At 34.4% G+C, this 13,647-nt stretch overlaps 1 protein-coding gene across 2 annotated transcripts in view; it reads right to left on the reverse strand.

Annotated features, from left to right (window-relative positions):
* Positions 1-13,647, reverse strand: part of LOC148956741 (protein N-terminal asparagine amidohydrolase-like) — a 63,161-nt gene that overhangs the window by 35,966 nt on the left and 13,548 nt on the right. The window contains exons 2-3 of one of the 2 annotated variants that reach the window (XM_089087170.1): positions 10,028-10,217; positions 3,333-3,398 (exon numbers count right to left, since the gene is read on the reverse strand). In XM_089087170.1, the coding sequence (XP_088943296.1) occupies positions 3,333-3,398; positions 10,028-10,214 (253 nt within the window). In that variant the 5' untranslated portion in view covers positions 10,215-10,217. The remainder of the gene's footprint in view (positions 1-3,332; positions 3,399-10,027; positions 10,218-13,647) is intronic. The other variant, XM_089087175.1, reaches the window with a different exon arrangement.

A 13,647-nucleotide genomic window follows, 5' to 3' on the forward strand; every position in this document is an offset into this window, starting at 1 on the left:
ATAAATCTAATATGTTGCTATACTTTACTAAAATAAATCGGTTGAAATATAACCCCTTTGATAAACTGCTTTTTCTGATGGTGGTTCAGTTTATCAAGCAATAGTCGTAATCTAATTTCTCGGTTTTCAGTTATTAATCACTTAACAGCCAACTATTATCACGCATGCGGAGGGAGAGAGCAAAAGCATAGAGCCACAATATGTTAGATTATTCTGTCAGACTGACATCATTTCCCTGGGTACAATTAATTATCCATGAAGCAAACTAATTAAATCCGGCAAACTCAAAGTTGGGGCTAATATGTCACTTTTATATGTTCGAAATACGTACTTCCATAGTTCTTTAAAAAAAAAAACCTCTGCTGGCCAAATCGGTGGCCGGTGTTTACCCCCCCCCGGAAAATACCCCCACGTGGATACCCCCCCCCCCGGAAAATACCCCGCGTAAAATATCCCCGCGGAGAATACGCCCCCGGAAAATACCCCCACGCGGAAAATACCCCCACGCAGAAAATACACCCCCCCCCGGAAAATACCCCCGCGGAGAATACCCCCCCCCCCAAATACATCCCCCCGAAAATATGCCCCGGAAAATGTCCCCCCCCCCCAGAAAATACCCCCATGGAAAATAAGGCTTTCCAAATTTAAGACTTTTATTTAATTTTTTTTTATTTCCGTAGGGGAAGGAGTTTTGATACTTGTGTATAATGCGCCACTCACTCGAGTTTTTTCGTTACTTTAGAAAGAAGTTTTAAACGCATATAGCGACGAAGACCACACTGCCTTTCCATCATGAACAAATAAGTAGAACAACAGGGAAATTTTTATACAAGACAGTGGAACGCAACTTTAAATGAATATTTCGACCATATATCCAAGGGCCGTCCTCAGCAAAACAGACGAAGAGAATAAAAACAATATAAAAGAAACTTACATTAAAATTCAATCATTAAAACTGAAAGGTTTTTTAAAAAAATGTTTTAAAACAGCCCCAATATCATTACTTCAAGGAAGTTCAACCAGGACTGGTACTCCAAACGAAATGGACAGAGAACAATTCATTCAGATGAAATTAAAATACTTACAGACAAGCTTTTAAAGCTAATCTCGCCTTCTTCGCAGCCAACCTAGATGGTCTATTCGTAATAGGTTGATTGGAGTTATTTACTGGTTTTTTAATATAATTAGTTAAATCATTTTTAATTAAATTTGTGTATAGGACATTAAGCGAATATTCCCCCAAATCTCAATTTAAATAAATATTACTATTTATTTTGATTTTAATTTCAATTGCCTCTCGAACAACCTGTTTTATGCCTAAATCATTGCTAATAAGGCAAGTTTCTTCAAAAAGCAATTTATGACTAGGGTTATCATATATGTGACTGCTTAAAGCAGAATCAAAGGAAATATTTGTACTATTAGAATTTAAAGCTTTAGTTATGTCATCCTTGTGTTGTCGCAGGCGTTTTTCTAAATTTTGATGGGTTCTACCAACATAAAAATGGCCACAGTCACATAGTATTTGATAAACCCCTCTCTGGCGAGTAACTGGGGTTATATATTTACCAGAATTTAAGAAATTCATGATTTTAAAATTATTTGTAAATACGAAATAAAAATTATTGTGTGTGCAAACTTTTTTTAAACTTGTAGTGACTTCTGGAATATATGGAAGGTAAATTATATTTGAGGGCTTGACGGGAACTTCACATTGCAAAAGACCCTTAATTTTACGGGAGTGTCTTGCCAATCTTCGGCTAATTGTATTGTTAATAAAGACAATAGGATAACCGTTTCCAAAAAGTATGTCTCTAGTAAAATTTAGTTCATCTGTGATGTAAGATTCAGAGCAAATGTTTAGGGACCGGTCAACAAGAGATGTAACAACACATCTTTTAACTTATGGGGGGTGATTGGATTTAAAATGTAGATATCTGTTATTTTGTGTGGGTTTTCTGTAAATTGTAAAATCCAGTTTATCAATGTTACGAATAATTAAAACATCCAGAAACGGTAATTTATTTGCATTTTCATTTAAATATATATATATATATATATATATATATATATATATATATATATATATATATATATATATATATATATATATATATATATATATATATATATATATATATATATATATATATATATACATTTGATTACTTCAAACAATTTAGCAATAATCTTTGCTTTAGCTGCCCGTATTGGTGTTGTGGCAATTGATTAAACTATATAAATAACTATTGCGTTGGAAACTCAACAATTTCATTTATGGCTATGCATGACATCATATAATAAAATTCTTATACGATGCTATATATAATGTCATTAGAAATGCTTATATGATGTAATAACGTAGTACATGACGTCATTTGCAAAAACCAAAATTAAGGATCGTAACGATTTTTCTCAGACTTCTGACCTATCTAGATCGTTTTTTATGCGAGAATATCCAAAATACCAATTTTCCTGAAAAAATATGGAGCCGTTTTCGAGAAAAAGTTCATACATATACAATTATTACTCACATATACAGATAGTAAATTGACTGATTGGATATTGAAAATTGATATAACTGAAATTTGTTGAAACTATACCAGAAACAGAGGCATCGATTGGGAGGGGAGGCAGCAGGGCTACTGTCATATAGACATATTTTAAAAGGCATTCTTCGTTGTTCCATTGAAAAAACCGAAAACACATCCTGTGTTTTCACATCCCCTACATTTAAAAATATTTTTTTTTGCATCTTCAGTAAAAAAAATACTGAAAAAAATCCATCCCCCCTCCTTTCCCACCTTACATTTTCGTGATATGTTGCCCCTGATCAGAAATACTATATTACGTTTCGCTTGAGACAGCCCCCGATTCTAACTAATTTTTTTTTTACACTGAATGGTTTTCTTCATTACACTGATTTAGAAGAGTCTCGAGAAGAAATCCCAAACACCAGAAATTCGAAATTCCCAGAAATTCCGGAAATTTCGGAAAAGAAAATTCAGAAATTCCCAATCACCAGAAATTCTGTGTTTTCACATCCCCTACATTAATTTTTTTTTTTTTTGTATCTTCAGTAAAAATAAAATACTGAAAAAAATCCATCCCCCCTCCTTTCCCACCTTATATTTTCGTGATATGTTGCCCCTGATCAGAAATACTATATTACGTTTCCCTTGAGACGGGAATTCAGAGAATTTATTAAGCCCCCGATTCTAACTATTTTTTTTTACACTGAATGGTTTTCTTCATTACACTGATTTAGAAGAGTCTCGAGAAGAAATCCCAATCACCAGAAATTCGAATCGCAAACGGGTTAAAATCTCTACCTGTATGTCGAAGAATCACAATCAAGCAAGTGGTACAATCATCCGAGCCAATGATCGATACATTCTCTACAAAGGAAAAAATAAGTTAATTTATTGGCAATTGTATACAAATTTTTGAAATAAATCTACCGACGAATGAAGACATAAAATAGAACATTGCTATGGTAAATCAACCAGGGTATTGTGCTACAGCCAATAAATCAAATGTATTTTGTTGAAGGAAATTCCAGTTTCAGTTTTATTCATTGCATAATAAAGCTTTAGTTCAATAACTAATGCTACATGATATAAAACTAACTTTTATTGATTAAGATAGAAACAAAACAGCACTTTCATGTTTAATATTATGATATAAAATAAATCGTAAATGATTTTATTACCTTACCTGAAAATGGAGGGAAAATATACAAATTGGTACGTAATATAAAAACCAGCAGTAGAGCCCGTCGGACGAAAGGCATACAAAAACCGATGGATAAACTATTTTATGGGAAACTAAGAAATATACCTTGGCCCCTTCACCCCAGCAGAAGGTCTCCTTACTATCCCCCTCTAAAAAAAGTAACGTAAGTTTCAACCGGATCCCCCAGCCGTGAGACAAAGCAGGGTACACTTGCCTAATCTAAGCGTAAAATTCGTCGCAGATTTAATGGATCTTACCGACTGTTTAGTGAATGTTTAGGAGTTTACCCACTTAGACAATTATAGGTCTCCGGCAGTTATAAACTTCCGAGAGTTTTTGCAGTCCAAGTTTCTAATCTTCCTGGGTTAAAATTGGCTATATATTTTAACACGGCATTACAACAATTCAAAAACTTTAAACAATAAAATCCAAGGTTTGAAGCTTAGTAGAAATCGTTGTTAAAAATGGGCCTTGCTGAAATAATCAAATATCTTTGAATACACTCTAGTATGAAAAAAAATTAATTGCGTAAAGAGCAAAAAAAAAAAATGGTGATTGCATAAATATTTGTATGTGTTTTAGCAAGGGATTGCAACAATTCAAAACCTTGAAAAATACAACCAAAAGTTTGAAGCTTAGTAGAAATTGTTGTTATAAATCTGACTTGTTGTAATAATCAAATATCTTTTAATCGATTCAGGATGAAAAGACATTTAATTGCGTAAAGAGCAAAAAAACTGGTAATTGCACAACTATTGGTGTATTTTTTCACAAGGGATTACAACGATTCAAAAATTTTAAAAAATAAAACCCAATTTTTCCTAGCTCAGTAGGTTGTGGCACCGGGTGAATTAAATTTACTGGAGATGATCTATAGCATAATTTCTGACTGAGAACGTTCCTCCATACACCTATGGTGACCTTTTCCTACTTCAGGACGCTGGCTTTTCATGAACTAGATAAACAAGGATGAAATGAAAAATGAATGAAGCTCTTAGTAATTGATCTCCAGCCCAAATGAGGACCCGGGTGCTTCAACGGCTTTTGAAACACACCTGCTTCTTAGCAGTGGAGTCTTCCTTGAGGGAGCCCCTCAATAGGCTCCCGATAAATACGAGCTGGTCATACCTGATTATTTTAAGATATGAAGTAAAGCTGTATGTTGCACAATACATATTTAACAAAAGAGTGTCACAACTTGAAAAATGCGTTTCGGGCTTTTTATTGATAGGCAGTCGTCCGTAGAAGGAAGATTTTTTTGGCATCAAAGATGTGGCAAAAACTATTTAAATTTCAAAAACTTACATTTCTGCTCACCTTGTGAATGAGGTAAGTCATTTATTTCAGGAGGTAGAGATATGTAAATTCTGGAAGAATTTAAACATTTAGGAGTGGCCTTAAATGCAAAGGGTAAAATATTTAGTATGCACATAGGAAACAGTGAGGAAGTGGACAAGAGGTGTTCGAATCTAATTTTAAGGATCCAGGCATGTGATATAAGAGACATTATGATACAAGAGGAGATTTTAAATAAGGAAGTATCTGTGATGCATTATGGTTCGGAAGTTTGGGGGTTCTAGAAAAGTGGCAAATTAGGAAGGGTGCCGCTAGGCTATTATAAGAAGTGGTTAGGTGTAAAAAGAAACATTAATATTTTAGTAGTTAGAGGGGATTTGGGAATCTTTTCGCAAGAGGTTGCAGATTAGTGAAAATGGTTAGGTTTTGGGAAGGTATTGTGACGATGCCGAAAGTACGGCTGCTTGAATCAGCCAATTTGGAAGCTCAAAGAGAGGATTCTTCAAGTTCATGGACGTACCAAGTAAGAAAGATTTTACAAGATTACAGAGTGGTGAAAATGTAGAATAGTGGACTGACTGAGTATAGATAATTGAGGTGGCAAATATGGTAGGAAATATTTTATGCGATCAAGAAGAACCGGTTTGTCAAGAAACCTTTCTAGTTTTCTGTAACTCTATGCTGTTACAAAGGAGACGTGAGATAAAGGGGTATTTTTAAGGGAAATTTTGAGAATGGAGGAGCCAAAGCACATTATTGAATTGAAGGTGAATAATTTACCACTTGGGACAAGGAAATAAACTTAGGTAGGAGGCAAGGGCAGGACGGTCCTTATTTTTACCCCACGCGTGGAGATATGGACGAGACAATGTTTTATATGATGGGCAAGCGTGGAGAATTGAGTAAGGATTAAAAGGAAAGTGTATGGAGATTGTAGGTTTGATGAAAAATATATGTAGCAAATATATGTAGCAAATATAAATACAGCATATTTTTTTGTAATTGATGTAATGTTCTTATTTATGTTTATGTAGCGTCTACGTTAATTGGAATTGAATTTTTCATTTTGTATTACGGTCCTATGGTTTTTAGAGTGCTAAAAATATTATTACTATTCCTATTATTATGTTGCATATTTTATTTTCGATCAAACAAGCCAGATATCTAATTGAGATATACACTCAGCCAAGCTAATTCAGAAGCGTTATGAGACGTATTTGAAGTGCTTAGATTTAAAACTAAATCCCTCGAACAAAATGAACTATATCGAATATTCCATTTTCTTTTACCATATTTAGCTCCCAAGATATAAAGAACCTTCCTCATATACAAGAATAGCTATAAATCTGATCTTTTTTTTACTTGGAGTCAAACTTTTAGCTGAGTTTTGATTTTGACTTTTGCCACATCTCGGGTTTCCTTCAGCCGACCACTGCTTATTAATAACAGTCTAAAATCAGAAATGCCTTTTTCAAGTTTTTACACTCTTCTGTTAAATGTGCTTTATGTAAGATATATCCTTTGATTTGCCCCAATCGTACTGGTTTAAACTTTATTGCAACAAAAAATTTAAAACAAAACAAAAAGCTATTAAATTTTTGAGTTTACTAAAGAATAGGGACAAAAAAAAACGACATGTTATAAGTGCACAAGGCAAGGCCCTATCCAGGGGGGATTAGGGGAAACTGACCCTTCCCCCGAAATATTTTTTCTACTCGTAAAACTCAACTAAAATGCATATAAACAAATTTTGATGCGTTTTTTCCAGTTTTTTTGTGCCCCTTCCCAAACAAAATTCCTGGATACGACCTTGGCGTAAGGATGAAATTCGTTTATAGGAACCTTAACATTAGTATTTGACTCAATTCCTTCCCTTCATTTCTTATTTGGTAATGTTTAATAATTCTACGTGAGTTCTTAAGTCATTAAACCGTATGACAAGTGAAATGCAAGACGGTTGACCAAAGAAGTTAAGCAAATTTCAATTTTTACTTACATTAATGCTCAAAAAATTAATATATTTGATTAAAACTAATTAAATTTATGGAAGCTACGTATTATTTGTATTTATTTATTTCAGAATAAAAGTCTTTATAGAAGAAGGTTGCAATCATAGTCAATGAAGATGATGAACTTACGTCAGAATTGAAAAGGACAGCTGTGTGAAAGGACTCGATTAGGGAATTAGACCAAAGAAGCAAAATATGAAACTTAATAACTTTGGGATTAGCCACAATGGAAAGTCTTGCATTTTCAATGGGAAGGGTCCTTCATTGGAAAAGACCGAATAACTGCTATTATCTAACATGTTTTTGAGCATGATTTTGCCATCGTGGTCCTGAGAATAAGCAAATTGTCATCTGCCGAGCCACGAATACCAATAAAATGACGACATTTTATGGGAGAATCCAGGAAAACTACTGAGTCTGGGCTCCCCGAAGTCCTAAATTGTCCCTGAATACTTGTCTATCCTAATTGTCCAATTTAAATTTATTTTTTTAATTACACCCCCCCCCCAAGAAAAATCCTGCGTCCGTACCTAATCATGGGTCAAAGCTAAAAGCTAGGCTTTTTGAACAGGTAAAGAATAGAAATATTTAACCAATATTCCTTACCAGAAAAAACTTGCGTTTGTGGAGAAAATAAATTCTTATTAGACCAAAATGTGTGCGCTAATGGATGAAAAATGTGATTAAATACCCGATAAGTGTATAATTTCTCTTTGTAAATAAGCATCCCCACAGTTATTTAATTTTATGTCGACAACCACCATCTGTTCAATGAACAGTTCCAGTCAAATCATTGATTTTGTCTTCAAAGTACAGAGGAAAATGATAGAAGTGATTGTACGCGTACACAGGATAGCTTCAAACAACGCTATGTTTAGCTCAGTGGTTTCCAAACTTTATTTTGCCACGGCTCCCTTAAAAATGTTTGATCATATGGTACCACCTTCCCCTTTTAGAAAAATAATACAGACACGAAAATTTTTAGTACTACAAAATTTATTAAGTCAAACTTTTACAAACGAGGGAAACGAATAACAATTTTATATTGTTGTCTTTTAATGAGATGGATCTGCTTGCCCATAATTAGCACAAAGTTTGTGTAATTTTGATGTCAATAATGAGAAGACTGCATGAACCTCCTTTCTTATAACCAAACGAACATGATTTTTGGGTTTCATTTCAGCCAATACAGAAAATCTTGTTTCGTATAAATAAAATTTTGCGAACGGTATCAATGCTTTTTAAGCTTTATTTGACAAAATTTTATATTGCCTTTTAATGTTTAGCCAAAATTTAATTAGAGCTACACTTTAAAAATATCATATTAAAAAAGATCATAATCTAATTAAATCAAATTTTCTTTCTCATTACTTGTGAATTTAAATTCGTCATTTTCTTCGTTGATAAATGGATCCTGTATCCATGCATATTTCGTAAAATCAAGATCATGAAAAAAATTTGATAAAATAATTAACAGAGCCTCCAAGTGTTCAACAAATGGATTTTTGTTTGCTTCTATGTTATCTTGGGTGCACAAAGTTAAAAGTAGAAGCATGTCAAACTTATTTTCTTCCAAATTTGCCTTTCATACCATTTACTCAAAAATCTTAATTTTCCTAAAACATCCACTAGACATGTCAGTTTTAATAATTAAATTACCATCCCTAAACATACTTGTGTCCTCGTTTTTATTTTTTTCGATAAGAATTGCAATTTCTACTTTAAGTTCATGTATCCTCTGAATCACTTTGGCACGAGGTAGCCAGCATTCTTCACAATCAAACAGTTCGTGGTAACGACCTGTAAGTAAGGAGCGACCCGGATCAATAGTAACCGAAACTCTAAAAAACGGGATCAATAGATACATCAAAAGAATCAAATTTTAATACTGATTTCAAATATATAAGTTTTATCACGTTTAGTCCTACCCATCAAAAGTAACTCGCCTGAGAAAATTTGGGTGATTTTCGAAAAAAGGGGGAAAGACCCCCTAAAAGTTATAGAACGAAAGCTAACGCCTCACTCTTTACGCTAAAGTTAGACTATTTCTCACAACTCTATTTTTAAAACAATAAAAAACTTTAGCGTAAAGAGCGAGGCGTTGAAGAGGGGACGGCCCCTTTCATATACGGAATAATTTCTGTTTGTTTTAAGTTTTAATGTTGCTCCTTACTTTCAGGTAAAAAAAACTTGTTTCTTTATTTAATAATACAAAAGAGATGTGTAAATAGTTCCCATGTTGTTACACAGCTTTGTAAATAATCTCACTTGTAATAAACTGTTTTTTATGCAGTTAAAGTTATGCTTTTATAGAGACGTCTTTAAGTTCCTCACTCATATTACTGGATGTGATGTGGATTTTACTGGATGTGGCTTTGCCAGGAATAAGTTTACAAAAAAAAAAAAAATCTTCGGTTATCTTATTTTCTTCAACACATCGAAAATATCCAATAAAATGTGCGGTTTTAGCTACTTCAGTTCCTTCTTCTACTTGTAATGTGAATTTTGTAGTGCGTATTTGAGAAACTAATTAGTCACAAAGATCGTCTAATTGATCGTCCTGAAAGGAGTGTTTAGTAGCATCGCGAAAGGGTTAAGCTATTTTGTGCGACTGCGTAGTTTTAATTTTCATTTGATTTTTTGTCAATCCTGACTAATGTTCGCGCCTCCAGTCCATGCGTCCCTAGTTTGAAAATGCTGCCCCAAGTTCCCCTTTTGGCAAATAGTAAATGTCAAATTAAATGTCTAGCGCTTGTAAAACATCGGTGGACACTTTGTGGGCAACAAAAATGTATTTTTCTACTAAACTATTTTTCCCTAAAAACAATTTACAGGCTTGCCTCAGCCTAGGAGAAGTTCATGTAAATGTCTAGCTAAGATTGCTGGTTAGCAGTATGTTAGTATTCTAGATGTTTTATTGATGGGGCAAAAACAAGCCATCAATCTTATTGGCCGGAATTATGTCTTCTTGATTCTATTGAACTTACTGTCATGAGAAACGGTTGAAGCAAATTCCCTCTGTCCAACGTAGAGCAACCCATGGGAGCCAACCATTTTGCTCGGTATAACAGTAAACTGGGCAGCAGCATCTTTCAAGTTTGGTGCGCCAAGGAACAGAGACCTCGTATCGGGTGGTGCTTCTTCAACAGGCACGCCACTTATGACTATGGGCATCTTCTTAAAAAAAAACAAGAAAAGATGATTAATTGGTTTATTATTTTCTGGGCATCATAGGCTGCGTAATAGTGCTGCCTTAGTAAATAGTGATGAGGATCAGATGCAATATTTTTTTTTTTTTTTTTTTATTTCTTCTTACTTTTTTTCCACCATGGCACTTCGTATAGAAGAAGTTGTCGTAAAAACTTTGAAAGGAACCCATTCGATTGGACATTAAAAGTTCTAGTTCCCTTTTGAAAAGTCAAAAGTGATTGGAGGGCAATCAGCCCCCCCTAACGCCCATCATTTCCCCAAATACATCGAATCCAAATTTTGAGACAGCCATTTTGTTCAGCGTAGTTGAAAGATCCAGAAATTATGTCTGAGGATGACGACCCCTTCCCCCGCAGGCCTGAGGGTAAGGGTTTTATGTTATACCCTCGGGGCATATATGGTTATATGGAATGGGTGGTCGTATAAGACAGGTTGTCCCGGGACAGAACAACCTGGAGAAGACTGATGGTGCTGTCAACTAGTTCCCTCTAGCTGGCAACCCTGCTGAGCAAAAGCGTTAAAAAATGGTCATATTAACTTCGTAGGAGGCTCATTGTATTTGAAATCAGAAGTTGTATTGCCCATTTTAAAAGTCAGAGTGATCGGAGTCCAACTAGTTTCCCCCTTACTCACGTCCTATTTTCCCCAAATGCATCCGATAGAAATTTTGGAATAGCTATTCATTCAAAACAGTCCAAAGATCACACAACATGGCTTCTGAGGTTGACACAACCCCCAGAATCTGGCAGCAAGGGTTGCAATTAATGGACCAGGGGCATATAAGGTTTTTATGGAAGGGGTGGTGTATGAACTTTCGAGGAGGCTCGTTTGATTGGAAATTGAATGTTATGGTTCCCTTTTAAGAGTCAAAAGTGATTGAGTGCTTCTAGCCCCCCTCCTTCCTGACGCCCTATTTTTCCCAAACGCATCTAATCGAAATTATTCCGTATATGAAAGGGACTGTCCCCTCCTCATCGCCTCGCTCTTTACGCTAAAGTTTGACTCTTTCTCGAAACTCTATTTTTTAAAACAATAAAAAACTTTAGCGCAAAGAGCGAGGAGTTGAGGAGGGGAAAGCCCCTTTCATATACGGAATAATTTCTGTTCGTCTTAAGTTTTAATGTCGCTCCTTACTTTCAGTTAAAAAAAGCTTTTTTTCAATTCAATTTTTGAACTTTTTTGAATTAATGCAGGTTTCTATTTTGTCTCACCGTACATGAACAATTAAAACAAAATTTGCATATTCATTTTACTTTTATTTGGTTCAATGGCTTTCTCGAAAGTTGTTTAATTTTATTTACGAACGTTTTTATTACTAATATATATACATAAGTTACGAATTAACTTACGTAACGAACTTCTATATTCATATATTTTTAATACGTCTATTAGGGTGTTCGCCCACTAATCAATACCTCGCTCTTTACGCTAAAGTTTGAATTTTGCTCCAATTCTCTAAAAATTACCGCTTAATCACAAAGGCCGTTAATTAGAATAAATAGTTCTTATGAAAGTGCTAACAATTCTTTGGCTTAAAGAGCGAGGCAATGACTAAGGGGCGAGCCCAATTGTATGAATTATACATTTTGGTCGTATCAAACTTTGATGTTGCTACCTACTTTTAGTTGAAATATTTTTTTTTTTATTTAATTTCTGATTGTTTTTTTAGATAATGTTGGAATATCTGGTGCCCCCATCATAGCAATGTCCATTCCCCCATGAAACCTTCCTCCATGGAAAGATCCTCCCATATAAACCCCGAACCACCCTACCCCCCACAACCAGAAAAAAATCCCCCTGAAAACGTATATTAGGGGGTTCGCCCCCGAGTCAATACCTCGATCTTTACGCTAAAGCTCGAATTTTGTTCCAATTCTGTAAAAATGACCCCTTAATCACAAAGACCGTTAATTAGAATAAATATTTTTTTATGAAAGTGCTAAAAAATATTTGGCTTAAAGAGCAAGGTATTGACTAGGGGGCGGACCCAATCATATACGTAACAATTTCTGTTCGTTTTAATTTTTGATGTTACTCCTTAATTTCAGTTGAAAAACTTTTTTTTTATTTAATTTCTGATCGTTTTTTTAAATAATGCTAGGAAATCCGGTGCCCCCTTCAGAGCAATGTCCCTTCCCCCATGAAACCTTCCTCCATGGAAAGATCCTCCCATATAAACCCCGAACCACCCTACCCCCCACAACCAGAAAAAAATCCCCCTGAAAACGTCTGTATACTTCCCAGTAACCAATACTAAATGTAAACATTGGGTAAAGTTCATAACTTTGAACCCTTTCCCCGGGGACTTTGGGGGATTAAGTCATCCAAAAAGACATAGTTTTTATATTTACGACCATGCTGAACAAAATGGCTATCTCAAAATTTTTACCGGGTGACTTTGGAAGAAAAATGAGCGTGGGAGGGGGCCTATTTGCCCTCCATTTTTTTGGTCACTTAAAAAGGGCACTAGAACTTTTAATTTCCGTTCGAATGATTCCGCTCACGATATTCTAGCACCACTGGGTCGATACGATCACCCCTGGAGAAAAAAAACAAAAACAAATTAACACGTATCCGTGATCTTTCTTCTGGCAAAAAATACAAATTTCCACATTTTTGCAGATGGGAGCTTGGAACCTCCACAGTAGGGTTCTCTGATACGCTGAATTTGATGATGTTATATTCATTAAGGTTCTATTGCTTTTAGGGGGTGTTTCCCTCTTTTTTCGAAAATCAGGCAAAGTTTCTCAGGCGCATTACTTTTGATAAGTGGGACTACACTTGATGAAAATTATATATTTCAAATTAGCATTAAAATCTGATTCTGTTTATGTATCTATTGGTATCAAAATTCTGTTTTTTAGAGTTTCAGTTACTTTTGAGCCGGGTAGCTCCTTACTTACAGATCGTTACCACGAACTGTTTGAAAAAAAAGACACAAGGTATTATTATTTTCCACGAAAATATTATATCAATAAAAAACGAACATAAATGAATTTAATTTTTTTCACAAAACAAGTTTTTAAAGAAATTAAAGAGAAAATTTTGACTAAAATTAAATTTAAAAATGAGGAGAAATAAAATCAAATAATCTTCCAAGCATAAAACTACCACAAATCACCATCAATAAATAAATAAAACCCCAAACGAACAGACATTACAATAGATAACCGAGTCAAACTCAAAACGAGCAAAAATTAACTTGAGTAGGACTGACAACCTCCATGCCTACTCAAGAATAGAAAAAAATTGCACTTTACAGAAAACAGAATATATTTTAGATGTTTTCACTTTTTTAATTTTAATAAATAAAAATTATTGAAAACTTAAGGAACAAATATCAGTATATTTACACAAAATTGACAATCCACGGTCATTTTTTTTTTTTCAGTAAATG

The sequence above is a fragment of the Artemia sp. Qi Xiang Cuo genome, chromosome 1, assembly GCF_049724085.1.
Source record: "Artemia sp. Qi Xiang Cuo chromosome 1, ASM4972408v1, whole genome shotgun sequence".
Taxonomy (NCBI): domain Eukaryota; kingdom Metazoa; phylum Arthropoda; class Branchiopoda; order Anostraca; family Artemiidae; genus Artemia; species Artemia sp. Qi Xiang Cuo.